General features: G+C 37.9%; 1 protein-coding gene across 2 annotated transcripts in view; it reads left to right on the forward strand.

Moving 5' to 3' along the window:
* The window catches only part of LOC136247033 (IgGFc-binding protein-like), an 80984-nt gene that overhangs the window by 37182 nt on the left and 18881 nt on the right, over window positions 1-24921 (forward strand). For both annotated transcript variants that reach the window (XM_066038629.1, XM_066038628.1), the window contains one exon: window positions 3392-4675. In XM_066038629.1, the coding sequence (XP_065894701.1) occupies window positions 3496-4675 (1180 nt within the window). In that variant the 5' untranslated portion in view covers window positions 3392-3495. The remainder of the gene's footprint in view (window positions 1-3391; window positions 4676-24921) is intronic.

A 24921-nucleotide genomic window follows, 5' to 3' on the forward strand; every position in this document is an offset into this window, starting at 1 on the left:
GTTTGATTGTGGGTTTTAATTTCAAGGCTTACATGTTCTACAGTATGATATGTACTGGCCTCACTGATCAGTATTATTATCCCTTTACTGTTGTTTACATTCTGATCTCTGATTACATAATTGAATGTATTTTATTTAGCTATGAGCTAATGGAAAGTTGTAATTTGTTGATACAAACATATATACCAGCTTTGCGCATTGATCTGAACTGTCTGTGTGTAATAGCTTAGCACAAAACGAGTTTATTTTCACGGTTATATTTCTATAACACATAAATTTGATGAAATTGATACTTTATGATCCATATCATAACAACCCCTAAATGATAAAAGATTCCACAAAATACCGCTTTTAAATACTAGAATCATGTATAATATAATGGCAGAGAATAACTTTTCATGTATAAATATTGGTGTCATACACACCAATGTACAGTCACACTGCTTGTCTTATGTGCTTTACACACCATATCCTGAATGTTCGATTGCACCCCAAGGGTGTGCTGCTGGTTAGGTGTGCTATGACCACCTGAGTTTTAACAGTGTCACCTTTCAGTCACACAGCACAGCACTTTGTAGACGGTGACCCTCATGCAACCACCCACAATTATAGAAACTCTTTAATGGTAGCATGATATATTGTAATAGTAAATATTTACATTATGATGATCCCATAAAATTTTTAAAAAAATGACTACAATAGCACGTTAAGAAGCCAGATACACTAGTGTTTGGCTATGAAGTACCACCAAGACTTCATAATTTAGTAGTGGGGTCTTGATAGCACATATTATTTTTTCTTCACCATTTGCGTGATTTGTCCATTGACCATAAACTCACCCACCAACAGTCACAACATCAGTATCCACCCTGCATATACAGAAAGGGATACAGTATATGGTAAGGCACAGCTAACTAAAAACATGTAATCGTATAGTCAGACTAACATGTCAAATATGTATAGTGTGTGTGTAGCATATGTGTGTACATATTGTTATTCAAGCTAAGTATGTGTCTAGGCCAGTTCTTAAAATCCAGGACCTTGCCATTGTCCCACAACTAATAATTTATGCACTGCACACATACACCAACATTCTAATTATACTCACCACATGTTGTAGTTGGAGTTCAACCAATGTACTTTACAAAAGTATTTATGGTCAGGAGGTCCTACATAGGTTCCTTGGGTTGATCAGATTGAGGCAGGTCTTGTGTGGGAGGAGACAGCAGAAAAAACAGTGTGACTAACACCTATACAACATGGGGCGTCACAACTAATTTACAATAATCTTGGTCCTTTATCATTGACTTGTGCAGTCTGACTGTATTAATTCCCTGTAAATCTAATTGGCTAGTAAATTGGTACCTCTCTCAATAGTCCGGTGTTGTAGAGGAGAGAAAAAGCAGCTAGTTCTAAGTCCTTGAATTAGGTTAGGTAATCCTAAGGCTGCAGTACATATTGCTGTCAGACCTTCAGTGCTGGTCACTGTAAAGTGCTAATAATAATAAATTACTATCATTTAGAGAGTTCAGCTGCAAACATCATCCTGTAGAGAATTCAGCTACAAACAAATTTCCCTGTTGAGAGATCAGCTAGAAGAAGTCACCTTGTAGAGATCAGCTACAAAGAAACAATCCTGTAGAGAATTCAGCTACAAACAAGTTACGCTATAGAGAGATAAGCTAGAAACAAATCATCTTGTAGAGAGTTCAGCTATGAAAAGATCACTGTGTAGATAGTTCGGCTATAAGAAGTCACCTTGCAGAGAGTTCAGCTATAAAGAAACCACCATATAGAGAATTCAGCTGCAAACAAACCACCCTGCAGAGAATTCAGCTACAAATAAATCACCGATCAGCTAGAAGAAGTTACCGTGTAGAGAGTTCAGCTACAAAGAAACTATCAAGTTGAAAGTTCAGCTAAAAACAAGTCACCCTGTAGAGAGATCAACTAGAAGAAGTTACCTTGTAGAGAGTTCAGCTACAAAGAAACCATCATGTAGAGAATTCAGCTACAAACGAATCACCCAGTAGAGAGATCAGCTACAAACAAGTCACCCAGTAGAGATATCAGCTGGATACATGTTACTTTATAGGGATCAGCTACAAACAAATCAACCTGTAGAAATATGTGTTGGAAACAAAATCATCTTTCATTGTTAAATATACAAATATTTTTAAACAGACAAAAACTGTAGACAACATTTCTTCTTTTGTTCCAATATTTCTGCATAAAAGAAAAAAAAGTTAGAAGGAAGCACCAAAGCCAGTTAATGGCTGGCTTTGTGGCTTGCAATACAAAAAGAAGTGATATCTAAACCAAAACAGCCAAGCTGTAAAAAAAGTGCGGCCCCCAAAAAAGGGCAGGATGAAAAAAAGATGTGAAATCCTAGGTGGCGGCCAAGAAATGGCTGTGATGGTAGGTTAATGGCAAAAATTTTAATTACGACAATTCAGGTGAATTTGCACTGCATCCTTCAGCACCAAATTCACCTGAATTGTCGTAATTAAAATTTTTGCCATTAACCTACCATCACAGCCATTTCTTGGCCGCCACCTTGGATTTCACATCTTTTTTCATCCTGGCCTTTTTGGGGGCTGCACTCTTTTTTTACAGCTTGGCTGTTTTGGTTTAGATTATCGTAATATATTATATATATGCAAGTATATAGCTGCATGAACCTTGCTAAGGATTACTGTAGTGGACTAATAGCTACTAGTAGACTGACTGCCTTCTGCTTTTACACTTTATTTGATGCTTAAGGCTAACAAGGTGTCACTAAGCTAAGGAGCATGCATACTATCAAGTGTCAAAGTAAATGCATTAATTATACTTAGCAAAAGAGTAACTAAAGGGTTGAACTCTCACCACTTTTGTTCAACAGGGTGCATAGTCCTTGTGGGAAAGATGTGATTAGTGATTATCAATAATATTATACTCTTTACTTTTTTTTTGTAAGTGAATGACTGCTCTATTTGAGTAGCACAATCTTGAAAGGTCACAGGAAAAGTAAATAGCAATTTCCAAGAGGTTTATCTGCAAATCAGCTTTTGTAATTGCTAAAAGCCAACTGACTTTAAATCAAGTAGTGCCAGTACCACATAATTTTTTTGCATTTAAATTTGTTTTTATACACATCCCAGGTAAGTTATTTTGAGCTAGTTGTAAACGTCAGAAACATGTACCACAGACAACTATAAGCTGTTAGCTGTTACTGGTATCACATGCATAGCCCACCGGATGTTACTTTCCAAAATAGGCTTTGTGTAACCAGTAAACACCATTAATCATGTGCAGTTGATATCATAGCTGTTCAAATTTCAAATGTAGAATTTATGGACTCCGTAATTTTGTACTGAATTATTTCTTAACTCATCTCTTATATTTTTAGCTACAAGTACTGAATACTACTTGGGGTTCTTCAAGAATTGGAATGGTAATGGACATCAGCTTTCTCTTGTATTGATTAACACCATATCACAGCCAACACAGTTCATGGTTGAAGCACCAGGAGTAGGATTTTACCAGACAGGAGTTATTAATGGTGACTCTGATTTTGTCTTAACCTTACCAACTAATTTGATGGTATTGTCTACTGCCGATAATAACAAAGGAATTCATTTAAAAATGTCCAGTGATGCAACACTTGTAATTGGTCAAACTGTAAGATCTTTTTCAAGTGACACATTCTTTGCTCTGCCATATGAAAGATCAACAGATCCAACCATGTATTATGGAATGTCATTACCTGGGTACAATTCATTGTATCATAGTGCAATACTGATAGTTGGTACAGAGGACAATACAACAATGAAGTTAACAGTTACAAAAACAGCTACCGCAAACACTGGTAACACTCTCTACACTGGAAGTGAATACTCATTTGTTATCAACAGATTGCAAACATTTTATATCACATCCCAAGGAGATTTAACTGGAACCAAGATTGTAACAGATAACCCAGTGTCTGTGTTTAGTGGTCATGAAGGTACTTGGATGCCGCAAAACATTATGTGTTGTTTGGATGTAATGGTAGAGCAGGTTCCACCTGTCACATCTTGGGGTATAACATTCTACACGATGCCATTAGCTACCAGGTCCTCCTACACTATTAAGATACTAGCATCACTCAGTTTAACTGAAATTGTCATCTATTGCAATGATTCAAAGGAATCTATTAGTCTCAATGAGGGAGAACACTATAACAAAACATTATCACAACAAGAAAGTTGTGCAATCCATTCAAATCAACCAGTACTGGTGGTTCAGTTTAGTCATAGTGGAAGTGAAGAAGGTGACGATCTTGGTGATCCTATGATGATGATAATACCTGATACACTTCAGTTTACCAATACCTTCAGTGTGTCTACCATTCGTAATCCAAGTCAATCTGGCTACACGCACTATATTAACATCATAGTACTAGTACAATACTATCAACCTGATATGATCCAGTTAATAACAGAAGGGAGTAGCACATCACTAAACACACAGGAGTGGATACCTATTAGAGTTAATGGTATCATTGAAGCATATTCTACACATGTGATTATATCAGAAGGTTTAGCTGAAATTTTCCATGCTAATTCAATGGCATTAATGACAGTAAATATCTATGGGTTTACCTACATTGAGAGTTACGGTCATCCTGGAAAACTTAACACTTTAGCAACAGGTAAATTATTTACATTATGTTTAGATTGAGTACAAAAAATATTAACTACTTATTAAGTGCCTCTATAATAAGTATCAAGATTCGCGGTAGTGAGTCGCGCGGCCAAGAAGCTACAAAGCGAATGCCACAATTAAAATGCGCGTGGACGTTATTGTGAGTTATTTACTTGTAGGGACGGTTTTGCAATATTAGCCTTGAATTATGCAATCTCTCTCAATAGGTTTGTACTGCGGTTCATGATTTAAGAAAAAAACTTGGTGTCATTGTTTTTTTGTCGCAACCTCTAAACAAGCGTATTTAGATATAATTCACTCAATTTCTCGCAGTGTGTTTCAGCTAACCTCACATTATACCACTGAATACACTCGTCTTTCTACAGTCCATCTGGAACTGACACTGTCTAGTGCTGGATCGCCTCCACGTGTATTTCCTTCATTCAAACCTCTAATCCAGACAATAACTTTTGAAGACACGATGTGGACACAAGCCCTAATGTCTGACAAACATTGAAGTAAATGTAATTTTAAACTAGAGTAGGAACAATGTAGCACCCCCATAAAAAGTACTGAAACATGCTGGATTGGAGTATTGCATAGCTAACTGTAATACAATATGAACTGAACTGTTCATTTTAATTGCAGTATATTCACAGCACAGTAGGGATATCATTTTAATAGGGTGCTATTTTGTCCTTTCTCTAGTTAAACTTCCTAACTTTTTACTTATACTATTTTATGTTTGTGTGTGTGTCTTTCTAGCACAGCTGCATTAATTGGATTAAAATGGCTTTATCTTGAAGGACTGTTCACCTCTTCTCTTCCTTATTTATGTTAATGATATGCCGAAATCCATCTCAAGTCATGTGTTTTTATTTGCAGACGATACCAAGCTTATATGAACCATTTCTACATTGGCAGCCCATTTACAACTCCTAACTGATTTAGATAATCTAGCCAAATGGTGTGATGTGTGGCAACTGAAGTTCAATGTTACTAAATGTAAATTAAAGTGATTCACTTTGGTCGAGCCACACACAGCTTTGGAGGCTACTATCTTAACAGTGTTTCATTGGACTCAGTTAATTGTCATAAGGACTTGAGTATTATATTTGATGCGAATGTAAAGTTCCACCTACACGCTTCTGAAGTAGCTATGAAAGTGAACAGCAGAGTAATTCACCTAATATCGGACGAGCTCCAAAATCGGACGGAATTACTCAAACTATAACAGGAATTTTTGAGCAACTTATGTGTCTTTAGATACTTCAAGGCTGTGGGACTTTGGACATCAAGTATCAGCTTTCTTGGATTCTTTGTCTGGTGGCGGTAGCCCTGCAAAATCATTTCCGATTAGTATGTATATCCTGGAAAAAAGTCGATTCACGGACATCCACAGTTTATAAATATCACCTTCGATCAATAGTTTTACATGTTCACTTGTTAGATCAACTCATCTACTTTCCAAATATCCCCAGTTTAGGCCAGGCAAACTTGATTAATTGTTTCTCATCCCCACCCGCATCCCTTTTTGCCCGACCGCCTCTAATTTTATTATTGTTGTTATCAATCAGGTGCACATGTATTTTGATGCTAAGAAGGCTGGCTATCACAGGAAATTTCACTTACACCTCAGAAATGGTGGTAAAACATAAGTACTATAGTTAGAGTCCACAACATGAAATTTCGACCTCCGAGAATCCACTGCCAAACCACCCACAAATGCTAGGCTAGGTACCACTCCAGATTGGCATTATTTGCGACTGTCTGGGAAAACTGGTCTTATCGCCCATTTAAAGTATCAAAAAACGTCGGTTTTAAATATTCAGAGTGTTGTAGCTGGCCAATGGTTGTACCTACGCATACCAAAGTTTCACGTTTTACAACAATTTCTTACCTTCCTGATCACCCACTGAAGAAGTAGTCAACAGCTAAGTTTCCTGCCATTTTAGATAGTTTTAAAACCAAGGTTGACTGTATCAGGTGAGCTGCAAAAAAGGGTGTAAAGCGGGTGCCCTGGAAGGCGGGTAAGATGGTATTCAAAAATTGAAAAGGAATGTGTTGGGATAAATTAGGCCAAGTTATGGGCCATTCAGGGCTCAGAACTGGCTAAAATGAAAGGCAGCACTGGTCATTGTCCAACACCATGGAGCTGTACAGCCACACACAACTATCTCCTGGTTGGCCAGGGCTCCATCAAGACTCCAGACCACTTGTACGGATCGCCACTGTGCTTTAAAAAAGGAGCCAGCAATAGCAGACCACTTTACTCTGGTTGACTGTGACAATGAAATTTGATAGTGCATTCATTAAGCTTTGTGTTTTTTAAAAATTTAGCTTTGTGCTTGTGTGAAAATAATCAAACTTCCTGTCTTGGGCGATAAGAATGGTTTTTGCAGATCCAGTCACATACAACGCTGAAGAAATAGTATACAGTTAACACACAAGAATACAAAGACTAGCAAATTACAAACTACCCCACTAATTACAATAAACTAAACTACTTACAAGCTACACCTACTTATAACTATATTGTAAAATATAAAACAAAATCTATAGCGTCCTCTGAGCAAACAGCATAGTGTCTGAGGACCATTTTGGCATTGTATTTCCATAAAGTCACTGATAACCATTGCAACAATTGCCTCCTAGCCAACTTCCGAAACAAACCATTTTAACTGTAGTGTGGTCAGCAATTGTAAAAAGAGTGGACAAAGCAAAAGGAGACCAAACACTGAATGATTCACATACTAGGGGAATAACCCATCATTGGTAACAGATTATAAATAACAATTATCCTTAGCTTCCTCACCGACAGCAGCAGCCACCCCAGCCTGAGAAGCAGCAGAGGATATACTAGCAGATTGAGTTGTGCACCTGACAGAGAGATAGATCAAAGTATGTTAATGAGAAATCAGGATGATAAATGTCCCCAGGATGAGACTGGTCAGTAGAGGCAATACCTTGCTCCCGGAGAACACCAGGATGGTTTCGGAGTAGAGAATGATGTACAACAGTAACCAAAGCATCATGGCATTAGATACGCAATGTGTCATGTGAGCAACCTAGGAGGTGGTCACCAAATTGATCAACCACACACAAGCATGTGCAAAGCAGTAACAAGGGAAAAAGCAGAACTCCCAACCATATGCGAAGAGTGATAACGAAATAATGCGAAGACAAAGCCAAACCCAAAGAAGGCTGTGGAATTACCTTCAGCCAGCCACTACTAGTTCCAGAAGAATGAGAAACAGCACATAGGCGTGCTTGATAATGAATGTTTGAGGTATTAAAAATCTGTGAAAATAGTTGATTATCAAGAGAAGCCTGCAGTTCACATTGGGAGGATACACTGGATGTAGAAATCAATAAATTATCAAAATAAGAGAGAGAGCACTGTCTTCTCCTGGCATGGACAAAGTAGCATCAAAAGTTTCTAATAAGCGGGACACCAAAACTTGGGCTGAATTCAATGAACCCAGAAAACTGTGTCACGTGAGATCACATGATCACACTGATAATACAAAGCTGTGAACTTGTTCCTTTTACTGTTTTAAGCAGCTATCAGTGCTTCTTGATGTGTTTCATGGCTGAAAATGGTAAGTTGGCTGTTCTGGTGTACCTGGCTATAAATCTATTTTTAATTAACGTCTTGTTGTGCAAATCGGTGAATACGTTTACAAATTACGAGATTATTATTTTCTAGCAAATGTTACATGAATCTATTCCATCATTGCTAAGGTCTCCTACTGAAAATGTTGTAGTGAAATTTCCATTAAGATTCTTAGCACCATTCAAAGAAATTTTGTGCAAATTTAAATCTTGCTTATTGACAATAAAATACAGTTTATATGTGTGCTCTCCATCCACTGGAGAACATGTAAAAGTAATGATTCCCTTCTCTGGTGAACAGGAATATTGTATTCTGCTTGATTGTGGTAAAACTTTCAAATGTTGAGGAAACTGTGTAGGGTTGTTGCTTAAGAAGTATCCATTTCCCAGTGGATGTACACTACCTATAACACTTTCTCCATTGAAAACTTGATTTATAAAAAGGTGTCTACGGATATGAGAGATTTAACTATTGAATGCTCACCACATCTAATCATAGTACTTGCTAATACCATTTTGTTTGAAAGTACACTTGTTTTGAATTTGGAAGTATTACTAATTATTTACAGGTTCAAACTACAGGTTCAATTGATGTTTGTATGAAAAAGCACTCATTAACATTTGTGACCTGATTTGCAAAAAGGGGTCTTCTACACACATCCAATTTACAAAGTTTGGCAATTCATAACTTCAGATTGGAAAAAGCTATTTCCTTGCAACTTGGACAGTAGTGAGTACTAACATAGGTTAACAGATGGAGAAAAGTTCAAGTTAGTATCTTTCTTGAGCACCACGTTATGGTATTCCATGTTCATAGAATTGGATGTGTGTGGAAGACCCCTTTTCGCAAATCCAGTCACATTTACTGGTCTGAATTAATGAATTTATGTACATTGAAACCTATCTATTTAGGTCTCTGTGGAACAAGGTAAACTGTTTAAACCAACAAAATCCCAATTGTGTCATTTGTGTAAAAAGTGACAAATATTAAGTGTATTGCATTTAATACCCACCTATCGGTTTTTGCAGGCAATATATATAGTCATAGTGATTCACCCACTAACAGTGGGCTGGTCTCTTCTGTCATCATGTATCCATGTTCTGTGGTTACCACAAACCCAACTATATGTAAACAGTGATATTTTGAGCCCTAGCCCAATTGTTTGATTAGCAACTTTGACTTAAGGTATGTGTACAAGTTCACAGAATTAGCTTTATAAGCTGTGCTTTTATGCACAAGTGTAACTTAGGATCAGGTGTTGGTTGTAAAATGGGGTAAACAAAATATCAGGTATTAGCTTAGGTTGAAAAGTGAAAATTGGTACAACTCTAATTCTGATTTTCCTGTTGAAATAATTATTTATCATGTACATTCTGGTTTGGTGGCCACTTGTTTTTTGACAGGTCTCCTCATGTTCATGTTTACATACTTAGGCACCAAACATTTAATTCACTCCTGGTACACCAGATTCACTTAGCCTAGCTTGAATATAATTTTTTAAAATGTTAATTCAGCACCTGCTTGTTCTTTTACAGGACTCGCATAGTCTTGTTTCATCCAAGAAATCATCACTTTTGGTGTTAAATTATGTTATGTAATGTTTATTAAATTTTTGTTGTGTTGTAATATGTTTACTGTAAGGCAAGAAATTTTCTTTTACAGCCATCTTATCTGCAATTAGAATCGCCTCATTTTTTGTTTGTAGCTGTCATGGCAGTTTCAAACGTCAACGGCAGTTTTACACTTCCACAAAGCACTGATCAACTACAATAAAACACTAATCAACAGTGTTGGGAGTAACTTGTTACTTATGTAACGTGTTATGTTATATTATTACTTTTGTGGTAACTAAGTAATATAACGAAATACGTTACAGTGTATAAAAACAGGTAATATAACTCAAGTTACTTTACTTACAAATGTAACGTGTTACCTAAGTAATATTGTTACTGTAACGAATCTAATATTATGTAATATTATTACTACAAGTAACGAAGTTACTAATCTCGTTAGTAATCCACTGAGTAACGTCTAGCCACAACAAAGTAATGAAGCCTACTGAATGAAGCTTATTCACCAGCTTCTTACTTATAACCAAGATCTGCACATTGTCCAACAACGCAATCATGTCACGTGATAAAGTGGTAGTTTCACACATGACAGCTTAAGGCTGTGGACAGAAAGTAATATAATATGAATAATAATTACTTTATTTTATGGGTATTATGTAACTGTAACTAAATACATAGTTCAGTTGCAAGTAATATGTAACTAGTTACTTTAAAAAGTAACTTTCTCAACACTGCTAATCAATAATTATGGTGGAGCTTGTGTTCTGGCTTTCATTATGTACATACTGTAGGGCAACAAACCTTTTGTCTTGATTGTGGTTTGTGACTTTGTGGCTACATGAGTTTTGGTCATTCCACACAACTTGCAAAATAATTCTTGCATGGTGCACGGCACTAAATGGAGTCTTAACTGATGACTTATAGTATACACTTTTTCTAGTGTCTACGTTCTCCACGCTTTCACACCTTGTTTATAAGACGTCTGCTGATTATAAATGCTCGCATGAGGCATTGTACTGAATGGAGTCAAAAAGATTTCTGCTTAAAACACCTTCCCTAGGTAACTTACAGCTCTGCACGCTTTCACAACTTGACTCCACTGGTTTGTGAATTTTTTTTTGTAAATTTGGTATCATCACACATACATATTATAGTTTTACTCATATTCATGAGTGTGGTCATGATCTGCAGTGATCATGAATCTTAGACTAATACTGCAGTTATATTCATAGAAACACCCCATTTACATTCCAGCTGCACCTACTATTGATACTGACCAGGGTGTGGTGGCTATATAGCCAGACTAATCCACTTACCTGTACACACAAGGTTGCAGTATCCTAATAGACAGTAGTATATTATATATACCAATTTAGTGTGGGCGCCACTCAGGGTTTTACTGGCATTTTGCCTGTACAATATCATGGGAACATGGTTTGCTCATGGCTTTGATGCCCAACCAGTTCAAAGATACGATACGCTTTACCTCATTATATTGAGTGACACAGAGGATTTAATTATGGGTTAAAGTTAGGCTAGACTCAGTGTAGTTGCTAACTTTAGGGTAACTAAAAGAGAAATGATCTGTAAAACGGGTGCTTGGGCAATGCATGGATGCATATTTCTACCAGGTACTTGTCAGCCATTTTACCAACCATATAACAAGAAGACTATAACAACTGGGTGAGTAGCTTATAGTCCTAAGTACTTAACTTAATGTATTAACCTACTACCACCATAGTCAAGATGAAATGTACTGTAGTACAAGCATATCAAAAATATTTGGAATTTTCAACCAGAGTAGGGACCATACCACATTGATAAAAAAATACTGAAAACATTCTGGAGTAGTGTATGATACTAAATCACAGTAAAACAATCAATAAGAAGTGTTATATCCCTACTGTGCTTCAAGATACCATAATGGAAATGCACAGTAGGGATATACTGTAACACTTCTTACTGTTTTACTGTGATTTAATATCATGCACTACTTCAGCTTGTTTCAGTACTTTTTATCAATGTGCTATGGTCCCTACTCTAGTTGAAAATTCCAATTTTTTGAAATACTTGTTTGTTAACGTTTTTGTAAATAATAACTATGATTGGTGAACCCATGCATACTGCAATTGAAATGGTGCCGCGCGCGCCCCAGCTATATCGTCAAAAAAGTGAACTATTTATTACGCTTCGTTGTCAGCTAATTCGACCTGTTACACAGCAGTACAAATCAAGGACTATTCGAAAAACATGTCTGCAACCCACGCATACTGAAAGAAAGGGTTGGTGTTGCATGCCCAAGTTATATAAATTATCATCTGAAAAGTGAAGTATCCATTACGCTTTGTTGTTGGCTATGTTCAACCCATTATACAGCAGTAGTACAAATCAAGAACTGTTTGAAAAGCACCTCTGCAATCGAAGTAGCCTCTATGAAAAGTAGAGACGATTTCCGTTATGAAGGGAAGCCTACCACCAAATCGACACTTTTCGCTGTAAGCAAAGATGAACGGGATGCAAAGGAGGACACTGGTAAGTCCATGGAGAATGCATTGTGCACCCTGCAGTATGCTTGTCTGAAGGAATCAGTCAGTCAGGCAGCCAGGCAGTTACTCAAGTCAGTAGAAAATTCCATTGAATAATTTTTTTTTAAATTCCGTAGCAACTTGTTGAAAATGTTTTGGGTTGATCTGAAAGCTTGTTTGGGCTTAGTTTTACCTAGCCAGTACTGCCTCATTGTCATCAGGGAAAATTGGGGCTGTTTTTGGGTGATGTTATTTTGTGGGCCATGCCTACTCCTTTGTGTTCCCTATTATACACTACTTTCATAGTGCATGATTAATAATTTGTCACCCCAAAAGTCAATTTCACAATTAAAAGTTTCTGGCATGTGTCGACACATAGTGATGTAGGAGTAACGTTGTGAGAGCTATTTTCCCACACATTTTAAACCACAATCGATCATTAGATGCTAGTGTATAAACCAAATGGTGTGAGGACTCTGTAGTTCTTTTACCTATCAGGTGAGTGTGCCCTGGGTGATATGTGATGGTTGTAACGCTGTAGGGAGTGCATTGCCTGATATGTACGCACTCGCCCTCGGGCGCTGCGCGCCCTCGGGCATGTAGCATAAAGAATTCATTTGATCTGAGGTGTGGAAGTGTTACATATACCACTTATACCATGGCTGCTTGGGATTTTCCTGATATATACACCCACATCCCTCGGGCCTATGGCACTCAGACTTTGGGTGTGTATATCAGCAAAATCCCTCTCAGCTGCGGTATGACTATGAATTATATATGTATATCAAGACACACAGTAGTGGCCCAAGAAGCTGGCACGCCACACCATGAGTATATTAACAGGAAGAAAGAAAATGCAACTTTCACATCTATGTAGCTCTGTGATCCCTAGTTTGGTTAGATCATGACACGGTAGTGTGTTGTACAGCCCAAGAAGCTGGCACGCCATACCATGAGTATATTAAAAGGAAGAAAGAATATGTGATTTCATACCTTTCTAGCTCTGTGATCGCTTATCCGATTGCAACCAAATTTGCAACAGAAGTGCCAACTAGTTAGGGAAGTTTACCAAATTTGAAGAAAATCGCTCTAGCCATTTCTGAGAAACACATGGCCAAAGTTAGGGTTTTTTCTTAATTTTTTTCTTCTTCATCTTCTACAGTGTACTTCTTCTTTTTGCATCGTAGAAAGTCTTTGCAGTAGTCTGAAGAATTGGATTACAAACCACTTAGTTATGATTTGAAAGCAAATTACTTGTAGCAAAAGCTAGATCGAGATACTCTAATAGACAGTCACCCCATTAGATCATTCAGCATCGTTAGTACTTAGAGCGTTCAGCTACATAACAAGTGAGCTCAGCTATGCAACAAGTCATCCAGTAGAAAGTTCAGATAAAACAAGTACCTATAAGAATTGAAATGCAGAAAAAGTTACCCAGTAGCTAGAGAGCTCAACTACAAACGAATTATCCTGTTGAGTATTCATCTACAAAAAGCCAACCTATATAGAGACATCAGTTAGAAACAACTGGAGTGTAGAGAGTTCAGCTACAAACAGGCACCCCAGTAGAGAGTTCAGTTGCAAAAAGTTATCCTTTGGAGAGTTCAGCTACATACAAAAAGCCACCATATAATACAGAGATCAGCTGGAAACTAGTAACCTATAGAGAGTTAAGCTACAAATAGGTCCCCCAGTAGAGAGAGTTCAGCTACAAAGAAACCAAGTCACACAGTAGAGAACTCAGTTACAAGCAAATCACTTTGGAGATTTCAGCTACAAACAAGTAACTCTGTAGAGAATTCAGCTGCAAACAAATCAACCTGTGGAGAGTTCAGTTACAAACAAGTCACCCTGTAGAGAGATCAGCCAAAAAGAAGTCACCTGTAGAGTTCACCTACAAACAGGTCACCCAGTAGAGAATTCAACAACAAAAAGTGAGGTCAGCTACAAGCTAGTCACTCAGTAGAGAATTCAGCTAGAAACAAGTCACTTGGTAAAGAATTCAGCTAGAAACAAGTCACCTGTAAATAGTTCAGGTCACCCAGTAGAGAGTTCACCAGCAAACAGGTCACCCAGTAGAGATCTCACTTACAAACAAATCACCCTGTGGAGAGTTCAGTTAAAAACAAATCACCTGTTCAGCTACAAATAATTCACCTTGCAAAGTTCAGCTACAAGCTAGTTATATGTTAGAAAATTCAGCTACAAACAATTCACCAGTAGAGAGTTCAGTTACAAATAAATCACCCAGTAGAGAGTTCAGCTACAAGCTAGTTACCCATTAGAGAATTCAGCAACAAACAAATCACCCAATAGAGAGTTCAACTATGAGCAAATCACCCTGTGGAGAGTTCAGCTTTTGATAGTGTGCCACACAAATGTTTATTGTATAAGATTGAACACTATGGAATTACAGGCAACCATCTTAGATGGATTGATGGATTTCTATCCAATAGGAGACAGCGCATTGTTTTAAATGGGGAAATATCATGTTGGCAAGATGTGAAGAGCGATGTTCCACAAGGATCAATGCGTAGGCAACAAGATGGCTTCCTTCAACAACTCTCCTGCAAAATCCAGCTGATATAAACCATACATAACTTTGTAACTGCTTTAAATAATACTGGACAAGTGCATGCAACTTTACTGGATTTGTATAAGACTTTAGATACAGTCTCCCATAGCAAATGCAGTGGCAGATAGCTACAGAGTACAGCTGTAACCCCCTCTGAAAATAAGCGCATGCTGGAAATTAGCTAAGGGAGTGAGCGTAGATGAGTGAATCTACTAATCTGGCGCCGCCGGTCTCTTCACAAAAAGTAAGGGTCTGGTGAAATACAAATACCAAATAATTTCAAAAGGAATTCAATTAGACAGTGCATGTAACTGCTTGTTACATCAGACGATTCCCTTCAATTCAAACAAATGTAATGCATTGCCAAGGCGATTTCTGTATGAACATCATTAATTGGATGCCACTGAATCTGGGTGGTAGAAATGATCTGTATTTCACTAGACCCTTACTTTTTTGTGAAGTGGTGAGCGTCGCCAGTCTATGAAAAACTACCTAGTTTGTAGACCAGCAGCCAAATGTGCATTTCACCTTCCATATAATAATAGCTAGCAACCTATTGATCCTAGCATCACCCATTTCAGGGTAGGAAGATACAGTGTAGGTACTGCATATACAATACGTGTCTCTAAAAATACTTATTGTTTTACTGATTTGAAACCAATTACTGCTAATTCTAAAGGCTTTTGTGGTAATATTTAACAGTGAAACATTGCTGGAGAATAATTCTTAAATTTGTCATCAAGCTTGCTAGCAACTACTGAGGTATAATTTTATAGCTATAGCTGGGAGCTTCTGGCAACCAGTGTGAGCCACCAAAGTCTGAATCTGCACCTGGTAATTTTTCTGAAACATTCTCCAAAACTTATTTCTGTCAATAGGCCTATGCAGTCATTCCAGAGCCTGTCCATTTGCTGTGAAAGCATCTTGCCATCAAGATGACCAGTCTTAGAGTACGCATCAGAGGCCATGATATGGTCATTACACTTACTCACTTTGGTAGATGTTGATAAACCAGACATGGTACAAAACAATCAGCAAGATTTGTACTAAATCAGAAAGGGAGATATATTACAGTCAATTTAATTTCATCTGCGCCCCTGTAATATATGTGATACAGTTATCAACATGTGTTCAATCCCAATGGTTTTGTACTGAAACAAGCATGTTTTCATGTTGTAAACATGCTTGCATTGCTGAATTATCTACACTAAATTTATGGGTTACTTTTAAAGCTAATTTTGAAGGGCTTTACGACACCACTTATTTATTTAGTGCCAGCTTTGTAGGTGGCATGTTTCATGCATATGGAACTATATAATAACAGCATGTAATTTGTCACCAGTATTCATCAGCATAAAATTAGTCCTATACTAAAATTAGTTTTACAGTATAATTGCCTACACACTACAGGTATAGCCAAAAGGTGTAAAGCATAACATTTTTGATATACATTTGCATAATATAAAATTTAAAAATAAAGTAGGAATCCAAGTGATAATAAGTAGTGAAACAAGAGAAGAACGATGGTAGCTATTACAGCATAGCTTGGTGGGAAATCCCTACTTTGGCATGATATAGCCATTATTTTGTGTTCAATGCCAAAGTAGGAATTTCCCACCAAGCTATGCTGTAATAGCTAACATTGTTCTTCTCTTGTTTCACTACTTTTTATCGCTTGGATTCCTACTTTATTTTTAAATTTATACTTTTTAATTATACTGGTTTGTTTATTTTTTTGGTTTTTTTTAAGGCATACAAATAGCTATAAACATGTGACTGTTCTATTAGGGTGACTGCTGTGTTAGAGTATCTCAAGGAAGCCCGCTCCCAAAAAAGGGGCATGGTTTTGATCGATTGTAGAGTATGTCGAGTCAGCCTTCCAAATTGAAGGTGTGTGGTCACTGAAATACAGCTAGTGCAAAAAGGGTGTGTCATCGTGGTTTCAATCGATCGATAGATCGATAATGCATAGAATGAAGAATGGGCGTGATCTTGTGACATATCGTGAAGCTATCTAGTAGCTACCAGTATCTCCGTACAGTACCCTCCGTCATCAAGACACACGGTAGTGTATCGTGCGGCCCAAGAAGCCGGCGCGTAACACCGGTGAGTATATTGACAGGAAGAAAGAAAACGCAATTTTCGCACCACCGTAGCTCTGTGCTTCCTTGATGAAACAAGACGATTTTTTCTGTGGACATGCCCTCCAACTGCAGCACTCCACATTCCAAATTTGAGCGAAATCGCTTCACCCGTTCCCGAGATATGCGCCTTCAAAAATTGGCTCAGTTTCTTCGTTTTTTTTTTCTTATTTTTCTTTTTCTTGTCGCACACTTACAAAAACTGCTATAAAACTCGAACTCCATATCCGATTGCCTTGAAATTTGGCACACAGAAGGGGGATATAAAGGCGCATCTCGGTACCAACTTTGGCTGGAATACGATAAACAGGCAAAGAGTTATGAGCGATTATTCACGAAAAATAACACAATATGTTGTCACGCCTACAGGGTAAACCGCGTAAGGGAAGAAGCTGAAAATCGGTGGGTGAATAGGTTAACTATTGAACCTCAAACCTTTTGTGGTTTGAAAGAAATCGAGCTAAAAAACAGGAAGATACAACGAAAAAACCAACAGTGTGTAACAATTACGCAATCGAGATCAGCTAATAAAAAAACGAATGCTTGCCACGCCTACCAGATAAACCGCTTGGGGTAATGCTTTGAAAATCGTTGTACAGATGGAGTAATCATCTTAGAAAGGCTCATCAATGGTGTAGAAGAAGCAGACTTAAAGCCACGGAGTTATAACACTAAATCCAACTTGATGCAGCAAGTGCGAGATCGAGATACTCTAATAGAGCAGTCATCCTAATAGAGCAGTCACCCTAAAGAGAATTCAAGAGATCAACTAGAAATAAGAAACCTGTATAGAGATCAGCTACACACAAGTCACCCTGTAGAGAGATCAGCTAGAAGAAGTTACCTTGTAGGGAGTTCATGCAACTATGGAAATAGATAGTTCAGCTAGAAAAAATTACCTTGTAGAGTTCAGCTACAAAGAAACCACCATGTAGAGAGTTCAGCTCCAAACAAATCGCCCTGTGGAGAGATCAATAGAAGAAGTTACCTTGCAGAGAGTTCAGCTACAAAGAAACCATCATGTAGAGAGTTCAGCTACAAACAAATCTCCCTGTAAAGAGATCAGCTAGAAGAAGTTACCTTGTAGAGAGTTCAGCTTCAAACAAATCACCCTGTAGAAAGATCAGCTAGAAGAGGTCACCTTGTAGAAAGTTCAGTTACAAAAAAAAACTACTATGTAGAGAGCTCAGCTACAAACTAGTGACCTTGTAGAGACATCAGCTAGAAAAAGTTACCTTGTAGAGAGTTCAGCTACAAAGAAACCATTCTTTAAAGAGCTCAGCTGCAAACAAACCACCTGTACAGAATTCAGCTACAAATAAATCACCCTGTAGAAAGATGAGCTATAAAAAGTTACCTTGTAGAGAGTTCAGTTACAAAGAAACCACCATGTAGAGAATTCAGCTACAAACTAGTGACCCTGTAAAGACATCAGCTAGAAGAAGTTACCTTGAGAGAGTTCAGCTACAAAGAAACCATCATGTAGAGAGTTCAGCTACAAACAAATCTCCCTGCAGAGAGATCAGCTAGAAGAAGTTACCTTGTAGAGAGTTCAGCTTCAAACAAATCACCCTGTAGAAAGATCAGCTAGAAGAGGTCACCTTGTAGAGAGTTCAGTTACAAAGAAACCACCATGTAGAGAATTCAGCTACAAACTAGTGACCCTGTAAAGACATCAGCTAGAAGAAGTTACCTTGAGAGAGTTCAGCTACAAAGAAACCATCATGTAGAGAGTTCAGCTACAAACAAATCTCCCTGCAGAGAGATCAGCTAGAAGAAGTTACCTTGTAGAGAGTTCAGCTTCAAACAAATCACCCTGTAGAAAGATCAGCTAGAAGAGGTCACCTTGTAGAGAGTTCAGTTACAAAGAAACCACCATGTAGAGAATTCAGCTACAAACTAGTGACCCTGTAAAGACATCAGCTAGAAGAAGTTACCTTGAGAGAGTTCAGCTACAAAGAAACCATCATGTAGAGAGTTCAGCTACAAACAAATCTCCCTGCAGAGAGATCAGCTAGAAGAAGTTACCTTGTAGAGAGTTCAGCTTCAAACAAATCACCCTGTAGAAAGATCAGCTAGAAGAGGTCACCTTGTAGAGAGTTCAGTTACAAAGAAACCACCATGTAGAGAATTCAGCTACAAACTAGTGACCCTGTAAAGACATCAGCTAGAAGAAGTTACCTTGAGAGAGTTCAGCTACAAAGAAACCATTATTTAAAGAGCTCAGCTGCAAACAAATAACCTATACAGAATTCAGCTACAAACAAATCACCATGTAGAGAGATCAGCTAGAAGAAGTTAACTTGTAGAGAGTTCAGCTACAAAGAAACCATCATTTAGAGAGTTCAGCTTTAAACAAATCACCTGTAGAGAGTTCAGCTACAAACAAATCTCCTTGTAGAGAGATCAGCTAGAAGAAGTTACCTTGTAGATCGTTCAGCTACAAACAAATCACCCTGTAGAGAGATCAGCTAGAAGAAGTTATGCACTTGTCAATTTCATGCCCCACCCCCACCCCCGGGGAGGGTGGGGGAATACAGGGGATTTGACAAATCGTGGTGTCAAATTCCCCACTACTGGGGCAAAATCGGCTGTCAAATCCCCACTATGTCCCCACCCCCTATAGTAGGGGATTTGACGACACCTCAAGGATGACTAAGCGCATATTTCATGCATGCGACTAGTAATAAGCCTGCCCTGTAGCTAGTAAAATTAGCTATAGCAAGCGCGATTTTATTCAATTCAATTATTCAATTATTAGCTTTATAGTGCAATGTTACAGGTGTACATGGTTGTACAACAATAGAAGTGAGTTTGTATACAATTGCACTAAAGGTAATCTGGTAAGTACCAGATCCCATAACTTAAATTAAGTACTTATCATTACTTATATAATTACAATTAGCTGCTAAATGAATCAAAGTTAGGTGGCTTGGGATGTTTGGAGCAGATGCTACAAGGACATGTAAAATGGAAACTATGCTGGTTGTCTGGATCGAAGTTTCTTGTAAAATGCTGCCATAGGATTTTAGTTAGTTGAAATTTAATGGTAACAAAGGGTTGAGTTAGGTCAATTACTGGTAAGCTGTTGAAGGTTCGAGGAAGTCTGTTGAAGTAGAAGTTTTTTTGTTGATTAGATGATGTATAAATATGTTCAAGTTTGTTACTGGAAGAAGACCTAGTAGAATGATGACAGAATTTGATGAAGGTCTGGATGTTGAAATGATCAGATGGATTTTGAATTGATTTTATGAAAAACGGAATGTCACACTGGTCATAAATATACATTAATGGTAGTAGGTTGAGCTTGATAAGGCGAGTTTTATAATCAGAAACATAATCGTTGAGGATGTATTTGGTAGCTCAGCGCTGTATTCTTTCAAGAGCAAAGATATCTTGGATGAGGTAGGGATGCCACAATGGGGAACAATACAGAAGCTGAGACCTTACTAGTGCTATGTACAGAGTTCTTTTAGTTGTAGTGTTAATAGAATGGCTGAATGTACGTCTAAGCAATCCTAGGGTTCGATAAGCTTTGGATGAAATGTGGTGATAGTGGTTTCTCCAGGACAGGTCAGTAGATAGAATGATACCAAGGTCACGATGGGTGTTACTAGATATTATTGAGGAATCGTCAATGTTGTAAGAAGTTGGGAACTTTGTATTAAAGGAGAGGTGAATAAATTTCTTAGTGTTAAAAGATAGGTTTGAGTCTTGAGACCAGAAATGCAAGTTTCTGACAGTTTAGAAATGCAAGTTATCTCTTTTCCAAGATATCTCTGGGGCAAGATATCTCTGCTCTTTTCCAAGATATCTTATCTCTTATCCAAGATATCTCTGCTCTTGAGACCAGAAATGCAAGTTTCTGACAGTTATAGTTTAGAAATGCAACTACCGAAAATCGGTCCGTCCCGGGACAACTGTCAATTGCCCCAGTGGTGGGGACAAGAAGCAATGTCAAATCCCCACCTGGGGTGTGGGGACGCCCGGGGGTGGGGGGGTGGGGCATGAAATTGACAAGTGCATTATATTGTAGAGAGTTCAGCTACAAAGAAACCACCATGTAGAGAGTTCAGCTGCAAAGAAATCACCCTGTATAAAATTCTGCCACGAACAAATTTCCCTGTAGAAAGATCAGTTAGAAGAAGTTACCTTGTAGAGAGTTCAGCTACAAAGAAACCATTTTGTAAAGAGCTCAGCTGCAAACAAATCACCTGTACAGAATTCAGCTACGAACAAATCACCCTGTAGAGAGATCAGCTAGAAGAAGTTACCTTGTTACACAGGGGCGTAGGGAGGGGGGGTTCCGGGGGGTTCAGGAATCCACCCTGTAAAATTTAGACTTCTGCAAGCAGGATCCTAACACATCATTTAGTGTGGCAGGACAAAATGAGTGAGCAATATAGTGTAATGGCACAGCACAACAATTGATAAAACTTACATTCATCTTTCAGGGAAGGATTTTTTTTACAGAGGTAACATGAGCCCTCTTCAAAACTTGTTAAAAAGATCGATATACTCTAATAGAGCAGTCAGGTATATACTCTAATAGAGCAGTCAGGTATACTCTAATAGAACATGCATGTAAATATCCATGTCCATATGAAGTTTTTCAGACATTCCAACATTAAATGCAAAACTTAGCATGACCTTATACTGCTATAGCTTTGGTATGCAGTGTTTAAAGATATAGAGCTCCAGTAATTTATCACTTGTGTTATGCAAAATGAATTCATGCTATGCATATTTGTATAGTTATATTGTTTGATCGTCATTTGTATCAGTGGATTCATGGCTCCTATACCACAGTGAGATATAACCATCACTTACAGATTACTAGCTATTTGTGTCTCTATGTGTTATGCTGTCTGCTTCCACTAGGTGACTTTATCTAGTACTACAGTACCTTCATCCCAGGGCCACTTAATGCATCATAATTAATGTACTTTTTGCATAAAATATAGCGATTTGCTGAGTTTTGATTTATTAAAATATTGAAAGTCTCTCAGCGGCTGGGGGCTGTGCCCCCAGACCCCTGCTTCTAGTAACTTAATGCTGGTGCTGGAACCTCCCTTCAAAAAATCCTGGCTACGCCCCTGTTGTAGATAGTTCAGCTACAAACAAATCTCCCTGTAGAGAGATCAGCTAGAAGATATTACCTTGTAGAGAGTTCAGCTACAAAGAAAACACCATGTAGAGAGTTCAGCTGCAAAGAAATCACCCTGTAGAAAATTCTGCCAGAAACAAATTGCCCTGTAGAAAGATCAGTTTGAAGAAGTTACCTTGTAGTGAGTTCAGCTACAAAGAAACCATTCTGTAAAGAGCTCAGCTGCAAACAAATCACCTGTACAGAATTCAGCTACAAACAAATCACCCTGCAGAGAGATCAGCTAGAAGAAGTTAACTTGTAGAGAGTTCAGCTACAAAGAAACCATCATTTAGAAAGTTCAGCTACAAACAAATCTCCCTGTAGAGAGATCAGCTAGAAGAAGTTACCTTGTAGAGAGTGAAGCTACAATCAAATCACCCTATTGAAAGATCAGCTAGAAGAAGTCACCTTGTAGAAAGTTCAGTTACAAAGAAACCATTCTGTAAAGAGCTCAGCTGCAAACAAATCACCTGTACAGATTTCAGCTACGAACAAATCATCCTGTAGAGAGATCAGCTAGAAGAAGTTACCTTGTAAATAGTTCAGCTACAAACAAATCTCCCTGTAGAGAGATCAGCTAGAAGAAATTACCTTGTAGAGAGTTCAGCTACAAAGAAACCATTCTGTAAAGAGCTCAGCTGCAAACAAATCACCTGTAAAGAATTCAGCTACAAACAAATCACCCTGCAGAGAGATCAGCTAGAAGAAATTACCTTGTAGAGAGTTCAGCTACAAAGAAATCATCATGTAGAGAGTTCAGCTGCAAAGAAATCACCCTGTAGAAATTCTGCCAGAAACAAATTGCCCTGTGGAAAGATCAGTTAGAAGAAGTTACCTTTTAGAGAGTTCAGCTACAAAGAAACCATTCTGTAAAGAGCTCAGCTGCAAACAAATCACCTGTAAAGAATTCAGCTACAAACAAATCTCCCTGTAGAGAGATCAGCTAGAAGAAGTTACCTTGTAGATAGTTCAGCTACAAACAAATCACCCTGTAGAAAGATCAGTTAGAAGAAGTTACTTTGTAGAGAGTTCAGCTACAAAGAAACCATTCTGTAAAGAGCTCAGCTGCAAACAAATCACCTGTAAAGAATTCAGCTACAAACAAATCACCCTGTAGAGAGATCAGCTAGAAGAAATTACCTTGTAGATAGTTCAGCTACAAACAAATCACCCTGTAGAAAGATCAGTTAGAAGAAGTTACTTTGTAGAGAGTTCAGCTACAAAGAAACCATTCTGTAAAGAGCTCAGCTGCAAACAAATCACCTGTAAAGAATTCAGCTACAAACAAATCACCCTGCAGAGAGATCAGCTAGAAGAAATTACCTTGTAGAGAGTTCAGCTACAAAGAAATCATCATGTAGAGAGTTCAGCTGCAAAGAAATCACCCTGTAGAAATTCTGCCAGAAACAAATTGCCCTGTGGAAAGATCAGTTAGAAGAAGTTACCTTTTAGAGAGTTCAGCTACAAAGAAACCATTCTGTAAAGAGCTCAGCTGCAAACAAATCACCTGTAAAGAATTCAGCTACAAACAAATCTCCCTGTAGAGAGATCAGCTAGAAGAAGTTACCTTGTAGATAGTTCAGCTACAAACAAATCACCCTGTAGAAAGATCAGTTAGAAGAAGTTACTTTGTAGAGAGTTCAGCTACAAAGAAACCATTCTGTAAAGAGCTCAGCTGCAAACAAATCACCTGTAAAGAATTCAGCTACAAACAAATCACCCTGTAGAGAGATCAGCTAGAAGAAATTACCTTGTAGATAGTTCAGCTACAAACAAATCACCCTGTAGAAAGATCAGTTAGAAGAAGTTACTTTGTAGAGAGTTCAGCTACAAAGAAACCATTCTGTAAAGAGCTCAGCTGCAAACAAATCACCTATACAGAATTCAGCTACAAAAAATCTCCCTGTAGAGAGATCAGCTAGAAGAAATTACCTTGTAGAGAGTTCAGCTACAAAGAAACCATCATGTAGAGAGTTCAGCTGCAAAGAAATTACCACTGCCCAAATTTCAAGGCAATAGCTCTTTCCAATCTGAAGTTATCAATTGTCAAAGTTGGCAAATTGGATGTGTGTGGAAGACCCCTTTTCGCAAATCCAATCACATATGTATTATATATATAATTTGTACATTTACTGATAAATATTTAAAGTACATCAACTTCATCTTTTCGTCTTCCTGTAGTAAAGAAAAAAAACATAGGTTAAAAAAGTCCCAAAGCTGGCCTATGGGCCGGCTTTGGGGTATACAAATACAAAAAAAAATTAAATCTAATCCAAAACAGCCAAGCTGTAAAAAAGTGTGCGGCCCTCAGAAAGGATATGGTGAAAAAAGATGTGAAATCCAAGGTGGCGGCCAAGAAATAGCTGTGATGGTAGGTTAATGGTAAAAATTTTAATAACGACAATTCAGGTGAATTTTTGTGCCGCTTCACACAATTTACCTGAATTGTCATTATTAAAATTTTTACCATTAACCTACCATCACAGCCATTTCTTGGCCGCCACCTTGGATTTCACATCTTTTTTCACCATAGCCTTTCTGAGGGCCGCACACTTTTTTACAGCTTGGCTGTTTTGGATTAGATAGATTATATCGGTAAGGAATATAATCTATTCCTCTGTATGGTAGCGTAGTCTAAGCGCCTTAAATAATCTTGTGGCATCTATTATGCTGCTT

This window comes from Dysidea avara, chromosome 2, assembly GCF_963678975.1.
Source record: "Dysidea avara chromosome 2, odDysAvar1.4, whole genome shotgun sequence".
Lineage (NCBI taxonomy): Eukaryota > Metazoa > Porifera > Demospongiae > Dictyoceratida > Dysideidae > Dysidea > Dysidea avara.